General features: G+C 35.4%; 1 protein-coding gene across 2 annotated transcripts in view; it reads left to right on the forward strand.

Moving 5' to 3' along the window:
- The window catches only part of SCFD1 (sec1 family domain containing 1), a 110,910-nt gene that overhangs the window by 16,887 nt on the left and 75,687 nt on the right, over window positions 1-18,336 (forward strand). For both annotated transcript variants that reach the window (XM_045841143.1, XM_045841144.1), the window contains exons 5-10: window positions 124-246; window positions 1,820-1,907; window positions 4,962-5,051; window positions 6,526-6,581; window positions 9,781-9,866; window positions 12,746-12,845. In XM_045841143.1, coding sequence (XP_045697099.1) covers window positions 124-246; window positions 1,820-1,907; window positions 4,962-5,051; window positions 6,526-6,581; window positions 9,781-9,866; window positions 12,746-12,845 — 543 coding nt within the window. The remainder of the gene's footprint in view (window positions 1-123; window positions 247-1,819; window positions 1,908-4,961; window positions 5,052-6,525; window positions 6,582-9,780; window positions 9,867-12,745; window positions 12,846-18,336) is intronic.

An 18,336-nucleotide genomic window follows, 5' to 3' on the forward strand; every position in this document is an offset into this window, starting at 1 on the left:
AACCAATCTTTTAAATGTATATATTGTCCTTCAAAACCTTGCTCTTATAGTACCTGAAAGATTTTTATTCATGATCATCCTTTATACTATCCTGTAAGAATGAAGTATTCATTGCATTTATAGGATCTTCGGAATCAACTCTATGAATCATATTATTTAAATTTTATTTCTGCTATTTCAAGAAGTAAATTGGAAGACATTGCAAATGCAGCATTAGCAGCTAATGCAGTACCACAAGTAGCCAAGGTAAGAGAGCTAATAACATTTTGTTAATATGAAACTTAGTAATATTTTGAAATCTATTCATTAATACAGGCATCTCATTTATAAGGGACCAGAACAACCTAAGAAATATTTAGATTCAGTACTTTTAGAAAGAGTTCTGGTAATGTACATTATCTTCATCTTGACCTAGGTGAAATACACTAAACTAAAGGAACCTGTTGAATTATTTTGAAAGACAAAAGTAAATCGCTGAGTCAGTTTTTATTTTAGGCCAGGATTAATATAATCTTTTCAGCTCAATTTAGAAATAGTGGGGCAGTTTTGTTGTCATAAATTATATTCAAATATATTGACATTGTTTTATCTATAATCACTGGATTGCCCATACTCTATCTAGAACTTTTCTTACTTAGGAGAGAGAACCCAAAGAAGCTATGTTGCATATATAAGAAAGATGAAATTCACAATAGGACAGCAATTCTACATCGTAGTGATGGGTTCAGCTTAGTTATAAATAAATCTGTAAAATATATTCTTGGTTTTAGCCCTTCGTGCCCTGTGCTTCTTGAATTTAGATAAGACATAAATGGTATGCTAGGGAGTGGTCAGAGCAAATAAAAGACTAAACCATGCATTTATTTCCCAGTTTTTCTCACTGACAGATTTAGAGAGTGGTCATTCATAGATTTAGACAGTTCGCTACTATTTTTGATTACCCATATTTTGCTGTATATAATGCACATGTCTTTGCCCAAATTTTTGAGGGGAGAAAATAATGATGTGCATTGTACATGGGTAGTACTAATTCTATATCTATATAAATATTTTTAATTCTTTTATTTATGCTTATGCATTGAAAGTGTAACTCTAGAAAGCAATAATAATATCCATATGTTCAAAAATAAATGTTAAAATTCCTTTATAATACAAAAAAAAACAAGTATCTAAATATAAATAAATACTTGAATTAAAAGTTTGGGCCAAAAACATGGGTGCACATTGTACACAATGAAATATGGTAGTTTGTGAAGTTTGCCTTAATGTTCTTGCTCTTGCAAAATCTGTTAATTCTACATAAAATAATAGTAATGATTTTCAATTTGTTTAACTGAATTTAACATGTTTCAAGTAGTTTTCTTACAGTTTTATTTTTTCATTTGTCCCCTAATTTGTACTTAGAACTAGTATAATTTTTTCCCCACTTGTAAATGTTCATGGTAGAAAAAGTTACTAAGACTTTCTTAGGAAAGCGTGGTTCAACTGACTACAAAAATTTTAATTGTGCTTTTTTCACAGAATTGATAACCATTCCCATCCCGACTATAATTTAAAAAAAACTTGTCTCCATAAATTTGTTTTCTGAAATTGTTACTCTCCTTGTCAACAATTTATTACTCAAAGGCTTATTTTTTTTTTTTATATATTAACTCTTCATTCTTGCTTGCCCAGTTAGGCAACCTGTTACATAGAATGATTTTTAGCTGTTGAGTACAGTTATAGTTTTTTTCCATTTTTGCCATTGGTAGATTAAATCAAACTAAATATGCTTTAAATATTTTAAAATTGATTTGTAAACCTTTTCTTTTGTTTCTAGGTTTTTGATCAATATCTCAATTTTATTACTTTGGAAGATGATATGTTTGTGTTATGTAATCAAAATAAGGAGCTTGTTTCATATCGTGGTATGTAAAAGCAGGTGTACTATAAAAGAATGAACATGTTTAGTGCACTCTAAAAGCAGCTTTCTTTACAGCAGTAAAGCTGAATAAGATTTTTAAAAGCACACAACACATGTCTCAGGCTGAATTCTGTCACATATAAACAACATTTATTTAATAAACCTGTTTTGTAAGCTCAGTGAACTACGTTTTTTGACCTTTTAGGTACCTCACAGGAACTTCTATCTCATGGCAAGTAAGACAGTATTTTAATAGTCAGATTCAGTAAATCTTGTAGTACTTTGACACTTGGACAAGAACAAGTTATTTTGCTTCTTTGTGCTTCAGTTCCTTATCTGTAAAATGAGAATAATAATACCAGCAACTTCATAGAGTTTGTGTGGGCATTAAATGCATTAGTGTGTGTAAAATGCCTGGAAAAGTTTCTACACATGGTAAACACTCAGAAAAAGTTGGCTAATATTGCTATTTGTCAAGATCAGACAAAAACAAGAGTCAGCAGCTTCTGCAGTATTATTATAGAATGAAGTATAAGTGCCATTCTCAAATATAGGTTGCTAGACTCCACAGTAGTAGTATTGAGTATTGGTGTTGAATCAAATAGTACATAACCACCTCTGAAGTTTGTATTCCAGTTTGGGTAAACTGACCATTCCTGGATATAGACTAAAATTAACAGATGTTCATTCTCTCTTTCTCTCTCTCCCTCCCTCCCTCTCTCTATCTCTCTCTACACTACACTACACTATATTGTCTATGTTGCTTTGTTGTTGTTGTTTGGTAAGAACACTTAACATTAGATATGCTCTCAACATTTTAAAGTGTAGAGTATTGTTGACTCATAGGTACAATATTGTATAACAGATTTCTATAACTTAATTCATCTTGTTTAACTGAAATTTTATGTCCATTGATTAGGTATGTCAACTATTTTAAAGAAAATTGCAGGCTATAGAAGATGTGATTAGCCAATTCAGTGAAATCATCATTAATTTGCTACTTAAGAGCTAAGATGTTTGATGATGACTAGAATTTCAGTGGTTCTTAAGTAAGGAGTATGTCCCCACTTAAGGGAACACTTGTAAATGTCTAAGTGCCAATTATCACAATTGTCAGGGCAGCTACTAGCATTTAGGGAGCAGAAGCTAAGGATCCTAGATGTTCTACAGTGTGTAAACCATGCTCACACAGAAGATTGATCTGCCTTAAATGCCATTGGTATCCTATTATGGAACACTGGACTGAATGATAAGCTACTTGAAGGAAGAGAACATGAATCTTTTATTTCACTGAGCTCCTGGCTGTGCCTTCTTGTAGAAATTAAACAACATCCCATAAAAGGGTGTGTTTGCTGAATTGCCCATGTAAGAAATTTTTGATGGTAGTTGCTACTTACAGAAGTCTATTTACAATTAATTTTTAAATTAATTATCTAATTATTAAATTTAAAAGGATAAATTTAAAATATTTAAATATAATCACATCTTTAATTGCCCAGAATCTCAATTAGTGTAGTAGTTACAATAATAATTATAGATTGCTGTGTGAGCACTTTATAATGTAAACTCATTTACTACTTAGAATAACTTTGTGAAATAGATATTATTATTATTATTATTATTATTATTTCCATTTTCCAAATGAAGAAACTGAGTCTCAGATACTAAGTAACTTAATAAGGAAATGGCAGAATCAAATTTCTAAACGCAGGCACTTACTCCACAGACATCACTGTTACGTGTTACGTAATTATGCACCAAGTCTTCTCCAACAGTGCAAGTGTTTTAGCTGATCTTAAACAGGTTATTCCAAACATAAATCCAGTATACTAATGCCATGGATTTGATCATCTATATTTTATGAATTGGGAGTTTATTCAGTAAAGGAGGCAGATTTATTATCTCAGAGAGACTCAGGCTGCTTATCTTAGACGAGCCTGTTATTACAAGTAAGTTGATGTTACTGACGGACAGGTTTTTGACTATTCAGGTCAGTTCCCAGAATGTGGGATAAGGGTACAGGCCCAAGGGTCTAGAAGCTTCCATATAGATTTTACCTGTACCAGTGATTAACAGAATAAGCTGAGTGTTTTCCTGGATTGGTGTCCACTGAAGGTACAGAATTCATAATGTATCCTTAAGCCATTTCTGTCATCAGATGTGGGCAGATGGCAGTCTGCACCACCAAGTAACAGCTTAGTTTTTCATCCAGATGCTGTATTGCCTGGCTGAACTTTTTTATGTTCTCTGTCTGCATGGACACAGTAGTTCTTGACATATTTTGATATATCCAGTTGGATACTGCTTTCCTCTCATGCTAATTACAAGTCATATTGAATAATATTTTTTCACATTCAGGATGATCTTGGGAAATGAAAACTATTATATAGATAATATCTTAGTGTAATTTTTTAACAAATAGTTACTGAGCATCTCCTTGTCAGACACTGGGCCTAGGTATTGTGAGACAGGAAAATGAGTAAGGCAAAGTCTTTAACTGTCAGGGACAGTCTTCACAGCAATGTCTCTGAAAATGTTGCTCCAGGAATCACCTGAGGTGCTTGTCACAATTGCATATTTCTTGAATATCCATAGAGAATATTCCTAGGGGAAAGGGCCAAGAATTTCTACTTTTTAGTAGCTTCCATGGAAATTTCTTTCATATTCCTAGAGTGATTCTTATACCTAGTAAAGTTTGGGAAATACTTATGTAAAGTCTAGTAGATCAGGAAAAAAAATTCATGTAACTCATAATAAAAGAAAATAAGTGCTGTGTGGTCTTGCCATAATTGATTTGCATTGTCCTTTTCATGCAGTAAAGATCAACAGATTCTCTAGGCTATCTAGTGTTCATGAATAAAATTATGAAATACAATATTTTTCTATTTGGCAAAAATTTTATGTTTTATGTGGTAGCTTTTTTTCTTATTACTATAATATTGATACTACTCATTTGCTACTGATACTGAGGTGGTATTTTTTTGAGGTAGTATAATTTTTAATGAATATAAGGCATAAATTTTACTCACTTTTTTCTCCTTTATCTGTGTCATTTTAGCTATTAACAGGCCAGATATCACAGACACAGAAATGGAAACTGTTATGGATACTATTGTTGACAGCCTCTTCTGCTTTTTTGTTACACTGGGTAAGTTTTCAAGTCTTCCTAGTTATTTCTTCAAAGTAAATTATTTAACAACTCATTTAAATCTGTTACACTATAATATCCTGTTTTTGTTTTTTAAATATACTGCACACATGCACTTATTTAGAATGTATGTAGAAAATAACCTGAACGAATCCATGTGTAATTCTTGGGATTATTCTGGTGTGTTGGAATCAAGAGGATTAACATTATGCATGGCTAAAATTTGAATTTTTAATGACATGCATGAATAACTTGCCATCAGAACAAATTAAAGTTTAATAATTTACTAATAGTCCACATTGTTACTTCTGCAGTTGACTGAGCATGCTTTGTATAGAATCTAAAATGCAATGATTTCAACACAGATACTGTAATACAATGTTCTAAATTTGTTTTATGAACTTTTTAGTGCAGTTGCTTTTTTAAATTTTAGGATCTTTACCTTTGATAAAATGTGGAGTAATAAGAAATTAAGAGGTCTAATGAGTTGATTTGATGATGAATTGAATCCAGTTTTGGGGAGCATTTTAAATTAGGTGAAGAACGTGTTTTCTATTATCTTTTAAATTAGTATTTCAAAAAGCGACTATAATGCTTTATTGTTTTGTTCTGGTTTTTTTACAGATTTTATTTATTTATTTTTTAGAGAGGGAAGGGAGGGGAGGAGAGAGAGAAACATCAATGTGCAGTTGTTGGGGGCTGTGGCTTGCAACCCAGGCATGTGCCCTGACTGGGAATCGAACCTGCGACACTTTGGTTCGCAGCCTGCGCTCAATCCACTGAGCTACGCCAGCCAGGGCTTATCCTTTATTGTTAATTTGTCAAAAATAACAGTAAGAAACTGTTAAATGAGCTAAACTCTCTTCATTCTTTTCCTTTAAATCAAATTAAGTTGAATCCTATGAGTAGAGAGTCAACTTACCCATCAAAATGCTGGTTTAGTGAATCCACTTAAAAAAAAAACGGTCACAGTGATTGGCCAACATTAAAGAAAAATACTCTTTCTGCCCTGGCCAGTGTGGCTCAGTTGGAGTGTCATTCTATAAACCAAAGGGTCACAGTGAGGTTCCTGGTCAGGGTAGGTGCCTAGATTGTGGGTTCAGTCCCCCTTCAGGGTGGTGTGTGCAGGGCGACTGTTCGATCAGTGTTTCTCACATTGGTGTTGCTTTCTCTTCCTTCCCCTCTCTCTAAAAATCAATAAGTATGTCCTCCGGGGGTATTAAAAAAATTGGAAAGGGAAAAAAAAATAGAAATAGTCTTTTCGATTCCCTAATGTTTTCTTTATAAATGAGAAGTTCCATTTTTGAAATTTTGCTTTTTCTCTTTAGATTATAAATGCTTTTATGTTTGAAACCTAAAATTGTATATACATCTATTGTATGTTACTTTTTGATGCTGATATATTTTGTGAAATGTAAGATACATTGTAATTATTGAGCGTGGAAATCATTGTTAACATCTATTGTTAAAATAGGTGCTGTTCCTATAATCAGATGTTCAAGAGGAACAGCAGCAGAAATGGTAGCAGTGGTGAGTTAATGCAAATATTCTTCATTGGGGATAAACAATATTGTATCAGCTGTTCTGTATCCCCATCAGTACCTCAAATATTTTTGTTAATTTTAAGTAACAAAAATTGCTATAGGTTACATATTAAGTATCAAAGGCAAATATTTTTATTTCATAACTTCAGGATTCCTCCAAATACAAAAAGTAATCATTGTGTACTTGTGTATAATGGAGTAAAATGATTCACTTCTTAACTATGTATTCCTCATTCAGCCTTATATCTCCAAATAGTATTTTATACAAGTTTGATTCCCCAAATCATTTAATATTTAACTTTATTTAGCAAGTATTTATTAACAGGCATAACCATTTTTAAAAAGGTGAGGTGTATTTTGCTACCCCACTATATTAGAGTAAAATATTTAGTATACATTGAGCATTCAAAATTTCACTTTAAAGGTTAAAAAGTAGATAAGGGATTAGAGAAATTACAGAATTACCGAAAAGGAAAGAGGGTAAATAGTATCGAAAGGTGGAGGAAGGTACATTAACATTTGTGAGTTTTGTTAGCCCAAGTGAATCATTGATTGCTGGAGGGCTGCTTTCTTTCACCTATTGCATTTCCATTGGAGCCTTTTGCAGCCACCACTGTACAGTCACCTTCCTTGGTACAGCAGAGTCATGCTCGGCCTGAGAAGGTGGGTCATGACTGCAAAGCGTTTCTTGTACATGAAATATAAATAGTCAAGGAAAAGTGACTGTTAATTAAATCAGGCCTGAGTCATGGTAGAAGCAGCATTAGTCTTTTAAAGTCCAAGTTATGATGGTATTGAATCGTGAAGAAGCTAAAATATTTAGATTTTAGAATTGCTATTTTATTAAAAAGAAAAATCCAAAGTTTCTGCCCTTCACTGGTGTGGCTCAGTTGGTTGGAACGTCGCCCATAAACCAAAAGGTTGCCAGTTCAATCCCTGGTCAGGGCACACACCTGGGTTGTGGGTTCAATCCCTGGTAGAGGTGTACAAATTGATATTTCTCTTTTTCTCCCTTCCTCACTCTCTAAAAGCTGTGAAAAAAATGTCCTCGGGTGAGGATTAAAAAAAAAAACCCGTTTCTTTTTTTTTTCTTTAATATATTTTATTGATTGTGCTATTACAGTTGTCCCATTTCCCCCCTTCACTCCCCTCCACCTTGCACACCCTGTCCCACCCACATTCCCCCCCTTTAGTTCATGTCCATGTGTCATACTTATAAGTTCTTTAGCTTCTACATTTCCTATACTATTATTGCCTTCCCCCTGTCTATTTTCTACCTACTATCTATGCTACTTAATCTCTGTACCTTTTCCCCCTCTCTCCTCCTCCCACTCCCTGGTTGATAACCCTCCATGTGATTTCCATTTCTGGGGTCCTGTTCCTGTTCTAGTTGATTGCTTAGTTTGTTTTTGTTTTAGGTGTGGTTGTTAATAATTGTGAGTTTGCTGTCATTTTACCATACATGTTTTTTATCTTTTTCTTAGATAAGTCCCTTTAACATTTCATAAAATAAGGGCTTGGTGATGATGAACTCCTTTAACTTGACCTTATCTGAGAAGCAATTTATCTGCCCTTCCACTCTAAATGAGAGGTTTACTGGATAGAGCAATCTGGGGTGTAGGTCCTTGCCTTTCATGACTTGGAAGACTTCTTTCCAGCCCTTCTTGCCTACAAGGTCTCTTTTGAGAAATCGGCTGACAATCTGATGGGAACTCCTTTGTAAGTTACTGTCCCCTTATCTCTTGCTGCTTCTAGGATTCTCTCCTTCATTTTTACCTTGGCTAATGTAATTATGATGTGCCTTGGTGTGTTCCTCCTTGGGTTCAACTTCTTTGGGACTCTCTTGAGTTTCCTGGACTTCCTGGAAGTCTGTTTCCTTTGCCAGATTGGGGAAGTTCTTCTTTATTATTTGTTAAAAAAAAAACTTTTCCACTTGTTGTTCTTCATCTTCCCCTTCTGGTACCTCTATAATAATGGATGTTGGAATGTTTAAAGATGTCCTGGAGGTTCCTAAGGTTCTCCTCATTTTTTTTAAAATTATTTCTCCATTCTTTTCTGTTTGGTTATTTCTTCCTTCTGGTCCACAGTATTGTTTTGAGTCCCAGTTTCCTTCCCATCACTGTTGGTTCCCTGTGCATTTTCCTTCATTTCTCTTAGCGTAGCCTTTATTTGTTCATCTAATTTGCAACCAAATTTGACCAATTCTGTGAGCATCCTGATCACCAGTGCTTTGAACTGTGCATCTGATAGGTTGGCTATCTCTTGGTCACTTAAAAGTATTGGCTCTGGGGCTTTTATTTTTACTTCCATTTGAGCCACTATTTTTGGGGGGGTGGGGGTCTGGTTGCCCCTGTTACATAGTGAGGGGTGGAGCCTTAGGTGTTCACCAGGGCGGGGCAGCCCTGTCACTGTATTGCAACATTGTATGTGGGAGTGGGGTCCAAGAGGAAACAATGGTGCTTCCTCCTCTCTCTGTCGGATTTCCGTCCCTTCCACTGCTTCCCCCAAGCTACCTGGACCTTTCTGGTGCTGATTCCGGGGTGGGTGGGTTTGTGTACATTCTAGGACCCCATGGGTCTCTCCAACACACTCTCCTGTGAGGCTGAGAGTCTTTCCCTTCAATCAGTGTCCCAAGGTTCTATTTCCCAGTGCTGGGACCCTGGGTTGTGAGGTCTGTCTCACTGCCCAGTTTCACCTGGTTTATCTGTGCACGAATGTGGCCCGGACAGCCAGGTGCCTTGTGTGCAGTGCCTCACTTCACAGGTGCCACCTCGCTGGGTCTGCCAGCTGCCTCTGTGCCCAGGGTCCACCTGCAGGGGTCTTGTGCCCGGGATGCCTTACGTGTCCAGTGCCACTGCTTTTGTGCCACAACCCCTCTCTGCCCCGCTGCATGACTCCGCCCCCTCCTACCGGTCTGAATGAACATGTCTATTTTAACTCCTTGGTTGTCAGACTTCCATACAGTTCAATTTTCTGTCAGATCTGGGTGTTATCTTGTTTCTAAATTGTTGCTGACCTTACTTTGGGTGTGTGAAGAGGCACAGTGTGTCTACCTATGCCCACATCTTGGCTGGAAGTCCTCCCAAGTTTCTTAGGCATCACAGTAAGAATACACTATATATTACTCTATATAAAGTTCTGTGAAACTGTTCTTTAAGAGTTAATGTAAATTTTGCTTTTTTCAGAAACTAGACAAGAAACTTCGGGAAAATCTAAGAGATGCAAGAAATAGTCTTTTCACAGGTGACACACTTGGAGCTGGCCAATTCAGGTACTATGTTAGATAATATACTTACAGAACTTGAAAATGAAACGTTTGTAGACCTTTGGGGGTTTTCTTAATCTGACAGAATACTCTTATACTTGTAGTTGAAGTTGTTTCTTTTTAAAAATGAGGTAACTAGGATCAGGGTTTGACTCATTGTTTTTGAAATACAGGTAGAATATTTAATTTACTTTCTTTTGTTAGAAACTTTTGTTTTGTATTTTTAGCATCTATTGGAGAAAGTTTTCTGTTTATATGGCTTTGATAGTCAGAAGCAGTTTTCTTTAAATTATCACTTAGTTTCTTGTTAATGAAAAAAAGTAAGTGAAATACTTGTGATGCTTACATCTGTTTCTCCCTGTTCAGTTTCTATTTTTAATATTGAAGTAGTGATAGCTTAGATTTGTAAAGCATTTTTGTCCTTGTTACTATCTCTCACATGAGTGGATAATGTCAAAGTTACTGACTGCTCAATTATTCTTGAATAGAAATACTTTTTAAAATTACATTAACATTTGATTATTAAAAATAACAGAAAAATTGGGGTGAAGAAATAAAGAAATCCACACAAATGGCTGAGAATTATTTCAAAAGAAGAGACAGTATTTTGGAAAATTAATTCTTACCCTCAGCTTTATGTGAATTAATAAATAAAGCCTGCCCTGGCTGGCCCACTCAGTTGGAGCATCATCCCATACTTCAAAAAGCATGGGTTTGATTCCCTATCAGGACACATACATAGGTTCTGGGTTTGATTCCTGGTCAGGGTGCAGCTGGTCACTGTTCCTCTCTCACATCCATGTTTTTCTCTCTCTCTGTCTCTCACATATCCTCAGGTATGAATAAGTAAATTTAAAATGTGAATAAATTAATACTCAGAATATAACTGCCCTTTAGAAATAATAATCTAATGGTAACTTTTCATAGACACAAGTTCACTTTGATGGTTCCTACAGTGTTATGTGCTATTCTTATAACTTGGAATTAGCACTAACATTGTTTAACTGTCTCAGCTCCTGTATTAATGTAAATTTTATTTATGTTTTGTGATTTCACTGCTGGTCATAAACATTCTTCACAGTGTTTCTCACTAAGTGGAGCAAAAACATCAAATTCTCCCTTGATTATTCTAACAGAAGCAATCACTGTGCTGTTATACCTTACTTAATAGTTCCTTTTTTTATAGTGCCAATATAAGGGCACTATTTTAGTTGGATAATTTTCTAAAATTAAATTATAATATAGCTTAGTTGTCTTTATTAATTTGTTGGATGCATTTCTAAATTATTTTAATTAAGGGTCAGCAACCTTGATGGACTACTGTTAAATAAATGTGAATCCATTTGTAGGCAAATGATCTCAAGAAGAATTTGGTCATGCCTGGAGAAATATCTGGTTGTTACACCTAAGTAGATGCTACTGGAATCTAGTGGGCTGAGTTATAGGATGCTGCTAAAAGCCATACAGTATATAGGACAGCCCCCCATAATGAGGAATCATCTAGCACCAAATGTCAATAGTGCTAAGTTAAGAAACCCTGCCATAAGCTGTCCTTTCTTGCCTGCTTTCTACCTACCTCTAGAGTACAGTTGTCTTTCACTATATTGCAGTTCAGTTATCATGGCCTCACTGTATCGTGGGCTTAAAAAAACCCTCCATACAGTGAAGCTGGAATAAGTCAACCACGATGCAGCGAGGGATGACTGTATACTTCACTGGTGGGTACCCATATAGAATTTTATATATTGTTAAAATTATGTAGGTTTAAGAGTATAGAAAGTGTTTAAGAGCATATGAAGTGTTTATAAGAGTATGGGAAAGGTTAATAAGAGAGTGGGAAAGGTTTATAAAGCCTTGAATTATATATAAATAATAAAATAAATGTAATGCTGCCACGTCATGGATTTTCAGCTATCACAGGGATCTTTGGAACGTAACTCCCAAGATAGGGGAGGGATCACTGTAATAAATGATGGTGGGTGGTAAAGGTGCTACTCCTAGTTTTTATTGCTAGTCTTACTATTGGCAGTTGGGAGAATTCATGGTCTTACACCAATTAGAGTATAGGGAGTTACTAAATGGTCAGAGATCTTTTGCAGAACAGTGTGTGTGTGTGTGTGTGTGTGCAATACAATCAAATATCAGTGACTTGAAAATTAATGTGTACTTCTGATATAGGAGTGCCTCTAAAGCAGATCGCTACACCTTTTGAAAACACATGGTAACCAGATGAAATCTACTTCAGTTTGTTTTAAGTATAGTCTATTTCACATACAAATTGTAATAATGGGGTGCAACAATATATGAAATATCTGGTAGGTGAATAATTATATAATTAGGTACCCTTATTGCGTGATGTTTGTTTTATATAATTATAATGAGGTAGAGTTTTGAGAGGCTCTTCTCTAGAGTCTGCTATTTTGAATTTGTATTAACAGAAAAAATGTAATTTGTAGTTAATAAAGCTGTTGAACATTTGTAAATTTATGAGATTCTACTATCTTTATTTTCTCTGAAGCTGACAATGGCTTTCCCTCCCCCCATAAATGTGAAATATAAATCTGGCTAGAAGTGACTTATTCTTATTTTGTTAACTTGAATAATTATTCGATAAAAGTATTTCCATAGCTTTGTTTTTCCTTTAAGAAATTCCCTAAGTAAAACTTATAATCCAGCATTATACATAGGCTGTAAGTAGTCCACAGCATTCTTTTACTTGACTGACTGAACTAGAAATTTTTTTAAAAAGCAAAGTGTTATGTAATGTTAATGTTAGCGTACTTTTTGTTTATATCAAAATAACATATACTGGAAAATATTAGAAAAATTTACATGTATACACTGGTATCAAGATTTATATAAATTTTTTTTTAATATATTTACAGCTTCCAAAGGCCTTTATTAGTCCTTGTTGACAGAAACATAGATTTGGCAACTCCTTTACACCATACTTGGACTTATCAAGCATTGGTGCACGATGTACTGGTAAGAGGCTAAATATACCACTTTTTACTAAAACGTAATATTTAGTAGTCCCATCATGGCTGCAGAAACACACATGAGAAGGATGGAGTAGAGAAATGTGGACTAAAAAGTGGTGGGCATTGGTATCACTGGACATGAATGCTGATGGATAGTGAGGTTCCAAACATACGATCTTTAAATTATGAGATAAATCAGTGGTATTTTGGTCATAGTTGGAAAAGGGGGGAAGAAGGAAAATAAATGACTTTTTTTTATACTGAGTATGTAAATAAATATGTTCTCCATAGGAAGAAAAGCTGTAATTTTTCCCATTTTTCTAGGACTCAGTTATGCCTTATTTTATGGTAAAAAATAAACAATATTTTTATATAACACCATGTTTTCTGAAGTAATTTCACATATGCAATTTCTAGCTTTAAAAAAACTCTATGTATATATTTATCTGCTAAATATTGTGTACTGCAGGTGAAGTACAGAGATAGATAAAACAGTCCCATTCGTCAAAGGCAGTGGGAAGAAAATACGTACACAAGTAATTTCTGCACAAGACACTATGTAACAGGGCCAGGACAGTTTCCATTTGAAAGGAAATGGAGACACAGAAGTTAAAGAATTAGAACTCATATCATTGGCTCTGTCTAGAATATATTGACTGCTATCAGGCCTCTGGGGATTATAGTATATAGTAGTATCATAATTGCAAATATTGCCTGAAATGTCATATATAGTTTTAGTTTATTTCTTTAAGACCCAGATTTAGCTGTAAATTATTTTTTAAACTAAATCAGATTTCAGGACTACTGATGGAAATTGGTAGTTTTGCACAATTCTCTATTTTAGAATCCTATACCATTCCCCATTCTGAGTGTCAGCAAAACAGGAGTCAGCCCTGATTCAGTACAGAGAAGGAAAAAATCAAAGAGACCACCTAATTAAATCCCGAGTAATGGAGCATGGAAGCTAGTTTTAGGAGGTCAAGTAAGAGACAGAAGAAGAGGAAATCAGTTCAACCACTTTAGAGTGTCTACCTTCTGATAGAACATTCTAAATCCTGTTTTAGCCTTAATAAAACAAGAAAATATCCCATTCTCCCTGGAATTTACATTCTATAGCAGGAGAGACAGGTAATAAGTAAAATAAAGTATATAACATTTCAGAAGGTAGAAGATACTCTAGAGGAAAATTAAATAATGGTGAATAGGATTATAGTTTTAAAATAGGGAAGGCCTCCTGAAAAAGAGACACATTTGAGGAAAGATATAAAGGAGATAAGGTAGTGAATTGTGTGTCCATATAGGAGAACAGCATTCCAGGTAGGAGGATGCCCTGTGTCAAGGCAGTGCTGATGGCCAGAGCAAACTAAGGCAGGAGGTGAAGGTAAATAGGACACAGGAAGCAATATAGCATAGGACAGCAATTTCCAACCTTTGTCATATTATGGCACACATACACTAATTACTAAAATTGTGCAGCACACCGAAAGATATTTTTTGCCAGTCGGATTAAAAAAAAAAAGGTATAATTTTGATTTACTCACACCAGACAGCTATTATTATTTTGGCGGTTGTCATTTTCTTTTTTGTATTTGACAATCTAAGGGAGTTATTTATTGAAAAGAAGTCAGTGCCCCTGACTAAATAGTCAGGTGTTACATGTTTTAAAATTCTTGCAGCACACCCCAGTTGAAAATCACTGCCACAGGACATTATAGGCTATTGGAAGTATATTGACCTTTTTTTTTTTTTCAAGTTTCTTAAACTATCACTTTTTTCCTATTATTTTTATTATTATTATCCTCACCTGAGGACATGTTTATTGATTTTAGAGGGGAAGGGAGACAGGGAGAGAAACTTTGATGTGAGAGAGAAACATGAATCAGTTGCCTGTTGTGGGTGCCCCAGCTGGGTACAAACCTACAACCCAGGCATGTGCCCTGACCAGGAATTGAACCCTTGACCTTTTGACTGACGGGATGACACTCCAACCAACTGAGCCACACTGGCCAGGGCAAGGATATTGACTTTTAATTTGAGGGAAATGTGGAGCCACGTGCAGTTTTGAGTGAAAGACTGACATATGATACACTTTTTAAGAGTGTCACTCTAGCAGCTATATTGAAAACAGACTCCTTGGGGGCATAGGAAGAGTCAAGGAGACCATTTAGGCTGTTGCAGTTATCTTAGCAAGAAAGGATGGTAACCTACACCAGAATGGAAATGGTGCAGTTCGTGGTTATCTGTTGAATGTAGAGTATAAGATTTGCTGATGAATTGGATATGGCATCTAAAAAACAAAGATGTCAGAGATGACTTCAACATTTTGGCCTTTGCAAATGGGCAGGTGTTATTTATTGAAATGGAAAAGAAATGGAAAGAGCTGTTTCGGGCAGGAAAGATTGGATGTTGAGTTTTGGACATGTTAAATCTGAGCTACCTGTTAGGGTATTCAAGTGTAGATATCAAATAGGTAATTAGATACATCAGTCTGGAGTTCAGGAGAAGCATCTGGTCTAGAGAAATAAATTTAGGAGTAGTCCATATATAGATGGCATTTAAAGCCAAAAGATATGATGAGGTCACCAAGGGAATGAGTATAGATGGAAGAGAGAAGAAGTCTAAGAAACTGAACCTGAGTCATTTCAACATTTAGAGGTTGGATATGAGTATGAACTAGCAGGAAGAAGCAACTAATGAGGTATGAGAACTAGATCTGTGTTATTTTCGAAGCTAGTGAATTAAATGTTTCAGAGGAGGAGGCATCAACTTGGACAAATGCAGAGGATTAAGTCACCATTGCATGTGGCAATGTCAGTCCAATTAAGTGACTTTGGTAAGAGCAACTTCTATAGTGTGTGGGCGAAGTACTGAATGGGTTTAAGAAAGATTGGAAGGAGAGGCATAAGAGAATTAATACATATAGACAAACCTTAAAAGAGTTTTGCTGTATAGGAGTGCTGAGAAAGAAAAAGGGGTGATTTTTGGAAGGTGATGTGAGGTCAAAAAAAGACATTTTTAAATAAGAGAAATTTAAATAATAAATTAATTAAATTAAACAAATCAGACCATTGTACTTCCAATGGGAATGATCAAAAGAGAAAATTTGATGCCGGAGATAATATCCTGCAGGTCTCTAGGAGGCATTAGAAACAAGGATGACTGTAGACTAGGATTTCTCAGCCTTGGCATTATTGACATTTTGGACTCGATAATTCTTTGTTGTGGGAAGCTGTTCTGTGCATTGTAGGATGTTTATCCTGGTATCTACCCTCTAGATGCTGGTAGCACTCCCTCAGTTGTGACAACCAAAATATCTTTACACGTGGCCAAATATACCCAAGGGGTATAGGGAGGCAAATTTGCTTCTGATTGAGAACTGCTGTTATAAGCTGATGATGGGAGTTTCAAAGCTGGTGGTGTTTTAGGGAAGAGGACAAGAGTCTGGGAGTAGAAATAAATAAACCTGTGCCAGTCTCAGGTACACTGATATGAGATGTGTGGCGAGAGGGAGAGAGGGGGAAAGGAAAGGAAAGGAAAGGAAAGGGGAAAGGGGAAAGGAAAGGAAAAAGGAAAGGGTTCAATTCTAAAGGGCCAGCCAGTAGGAGTTCAATGTGAGAACAAGAAAGTACCATGGAAATATCAAGTTGATGTTCAGAGTAGGAGATTTTGCTGATGACTGAGTATGAGTTCCCTAGGTGACAGAAGTGTTTCAGAAGTCAGGTGAAAATGAGAAGGGGATCTGAAGGTGGGTAGGGAGGCAGTATAAAAAGCCGTTCAGGGATTGATGAACATGATGAAATTGAGTTGATAGTCTAAAATTAGATTTGGTTGGTGGGGCCTGAGTTATTTATTGGTTAGGACAGAGGGGCAAGGTCTTAAAACATAGTTTTGAGGGTCACCTCTTCATTCCTGCCAGTAGTATGTGGAGGCTATATAGAGCTTTGAGATAACTGCCTCTTTCTAATGATTGAACTTGAAGAGTTCTTGCAGGAAATCAATGCGATGGTGCTTTGCCTACAGGAGATAAGCTGTATGTACAGGTAATTGCAATAAAGAATATGTTCTGAGACCCCATTGGCAGAAGAGAAAATTGGGAAATGTAACTTAGAATAGAGATTTCCCCAAACCAGACATGGCTGATACGGGTCCTTGAGGTTTTTGCCATCCCTGAGTGAAATGAGAATATTAAGGAGAACTATGAAATGAGTTTTTATGACTGACCTTTATATTAATCTTTTTAGTGCTTTACCTTTTATTCTTATATACTGATTTTTATTTTCTACTCTTTGAAATTAAAATATTCTTTTAAAAATACAAGATGGTAAATGTAGATAGTAGGGGCTTTTTTGGTTTTGTTCTAAGTTTCTTCACTTCACTTCACAGAATAAAAAGTTGGCCACCTTGTGTCTCCAAAGAATTCAGTGCAACAAGTATTTATTAAGTGCCTACTGTGTACCAGACACTGTGCCAGTCACTGGGATACAAGGTGAACAAAGCAGACTCGATCCCTGCTTGCATGTTGGGTAGAATAGTGGATTCCTATGGACATTTGGGTTATTGTTGTTTTTATTTTTTGTTATAAATAATAGAGCAGTGCACATTTCTAGTTAACTTTTGGGGGATAGATTCTCAGATTTTTGTATTATCGTCTAAGCTGTCTTTTTTAGCATTATTATTAGAATATTTAGGTATTAAGAAAATAGTCTTTTGGGAATAGTTTTAGTAACTATACAACTTATATTGACTTAATCCTGCCCATTAGTGATTTTTCTAGATGTGAAAAAACTCAAGATACCATAAATTATAACACTATATTTTGTTGATTGTTAAAACTTCCACTTTTGAAGCTTCCTCCAAGCTTATAAAATTCTTGATTGTACTCTTTACTTCCACAAGATGGAGTAAAAGTTCTAGATAGGAATGATTAACTAGAAATTGGAGCTTGCTTTTTTATATTAAATATCTTTGCCTACAAATCTGGGACATTGCTAATGTTTATGTATCGGACCTTGGACACAACTATGAGAATTCACACAGCTACCCTATGTGCCAGCTAGTTGGAGAAAAACTTTGCAGTGCCCTTTTATTGGAATATAAAAAGCGAAGTTACTAGTTAGAAAGTGAGGATTCCTTTTATCATATCTTGGTTGCGGAGGGTTGGATTTGATTGTTCAGGTACAATAAATAGTTATCCTTAGGCAAACAGATGGATATTATTCCATCTCAGTATCTTGTCCTTTATTTTGCCTTTGTTTTTTCAAATCTTAAGTGCTCTTTTTGTACTTAAGGGCTTTTGTGCTGTTTTCTACTTGAGGGCTTTTGGCCCCCTGCTACATAACTCAAGGGTGGGAAAAGGAAGTGGCTTCTAAATTAACATATGTATGTAACAATGTAGAAGCACTCATTTTTTTAAAGATGTATGATACCAGTGTAACAGATGCTTAAGTATAGTTCAAAATTTAATGCTTGGAAGGTTGATGCTCTCTTGATCCTTT

The sequence above is a fragment of the Phyllostomus hastatus genome, unplaced genomic scaffold (assembly GCF_019186645.2).
Source record: "Phyllostomus hastatus isolate PE091 unplaced genomic scaffold, TTU_PhHast_1.1 phas_contig_348, whole genome shotgun sequence".
Classification (NCBI taxonomy): Eukaryota; Metazoa; Chordata; class Mammalia; order Chiroptera; family Phyllostomidae; genus Phyllostomus; species Phyllostomus hastatus.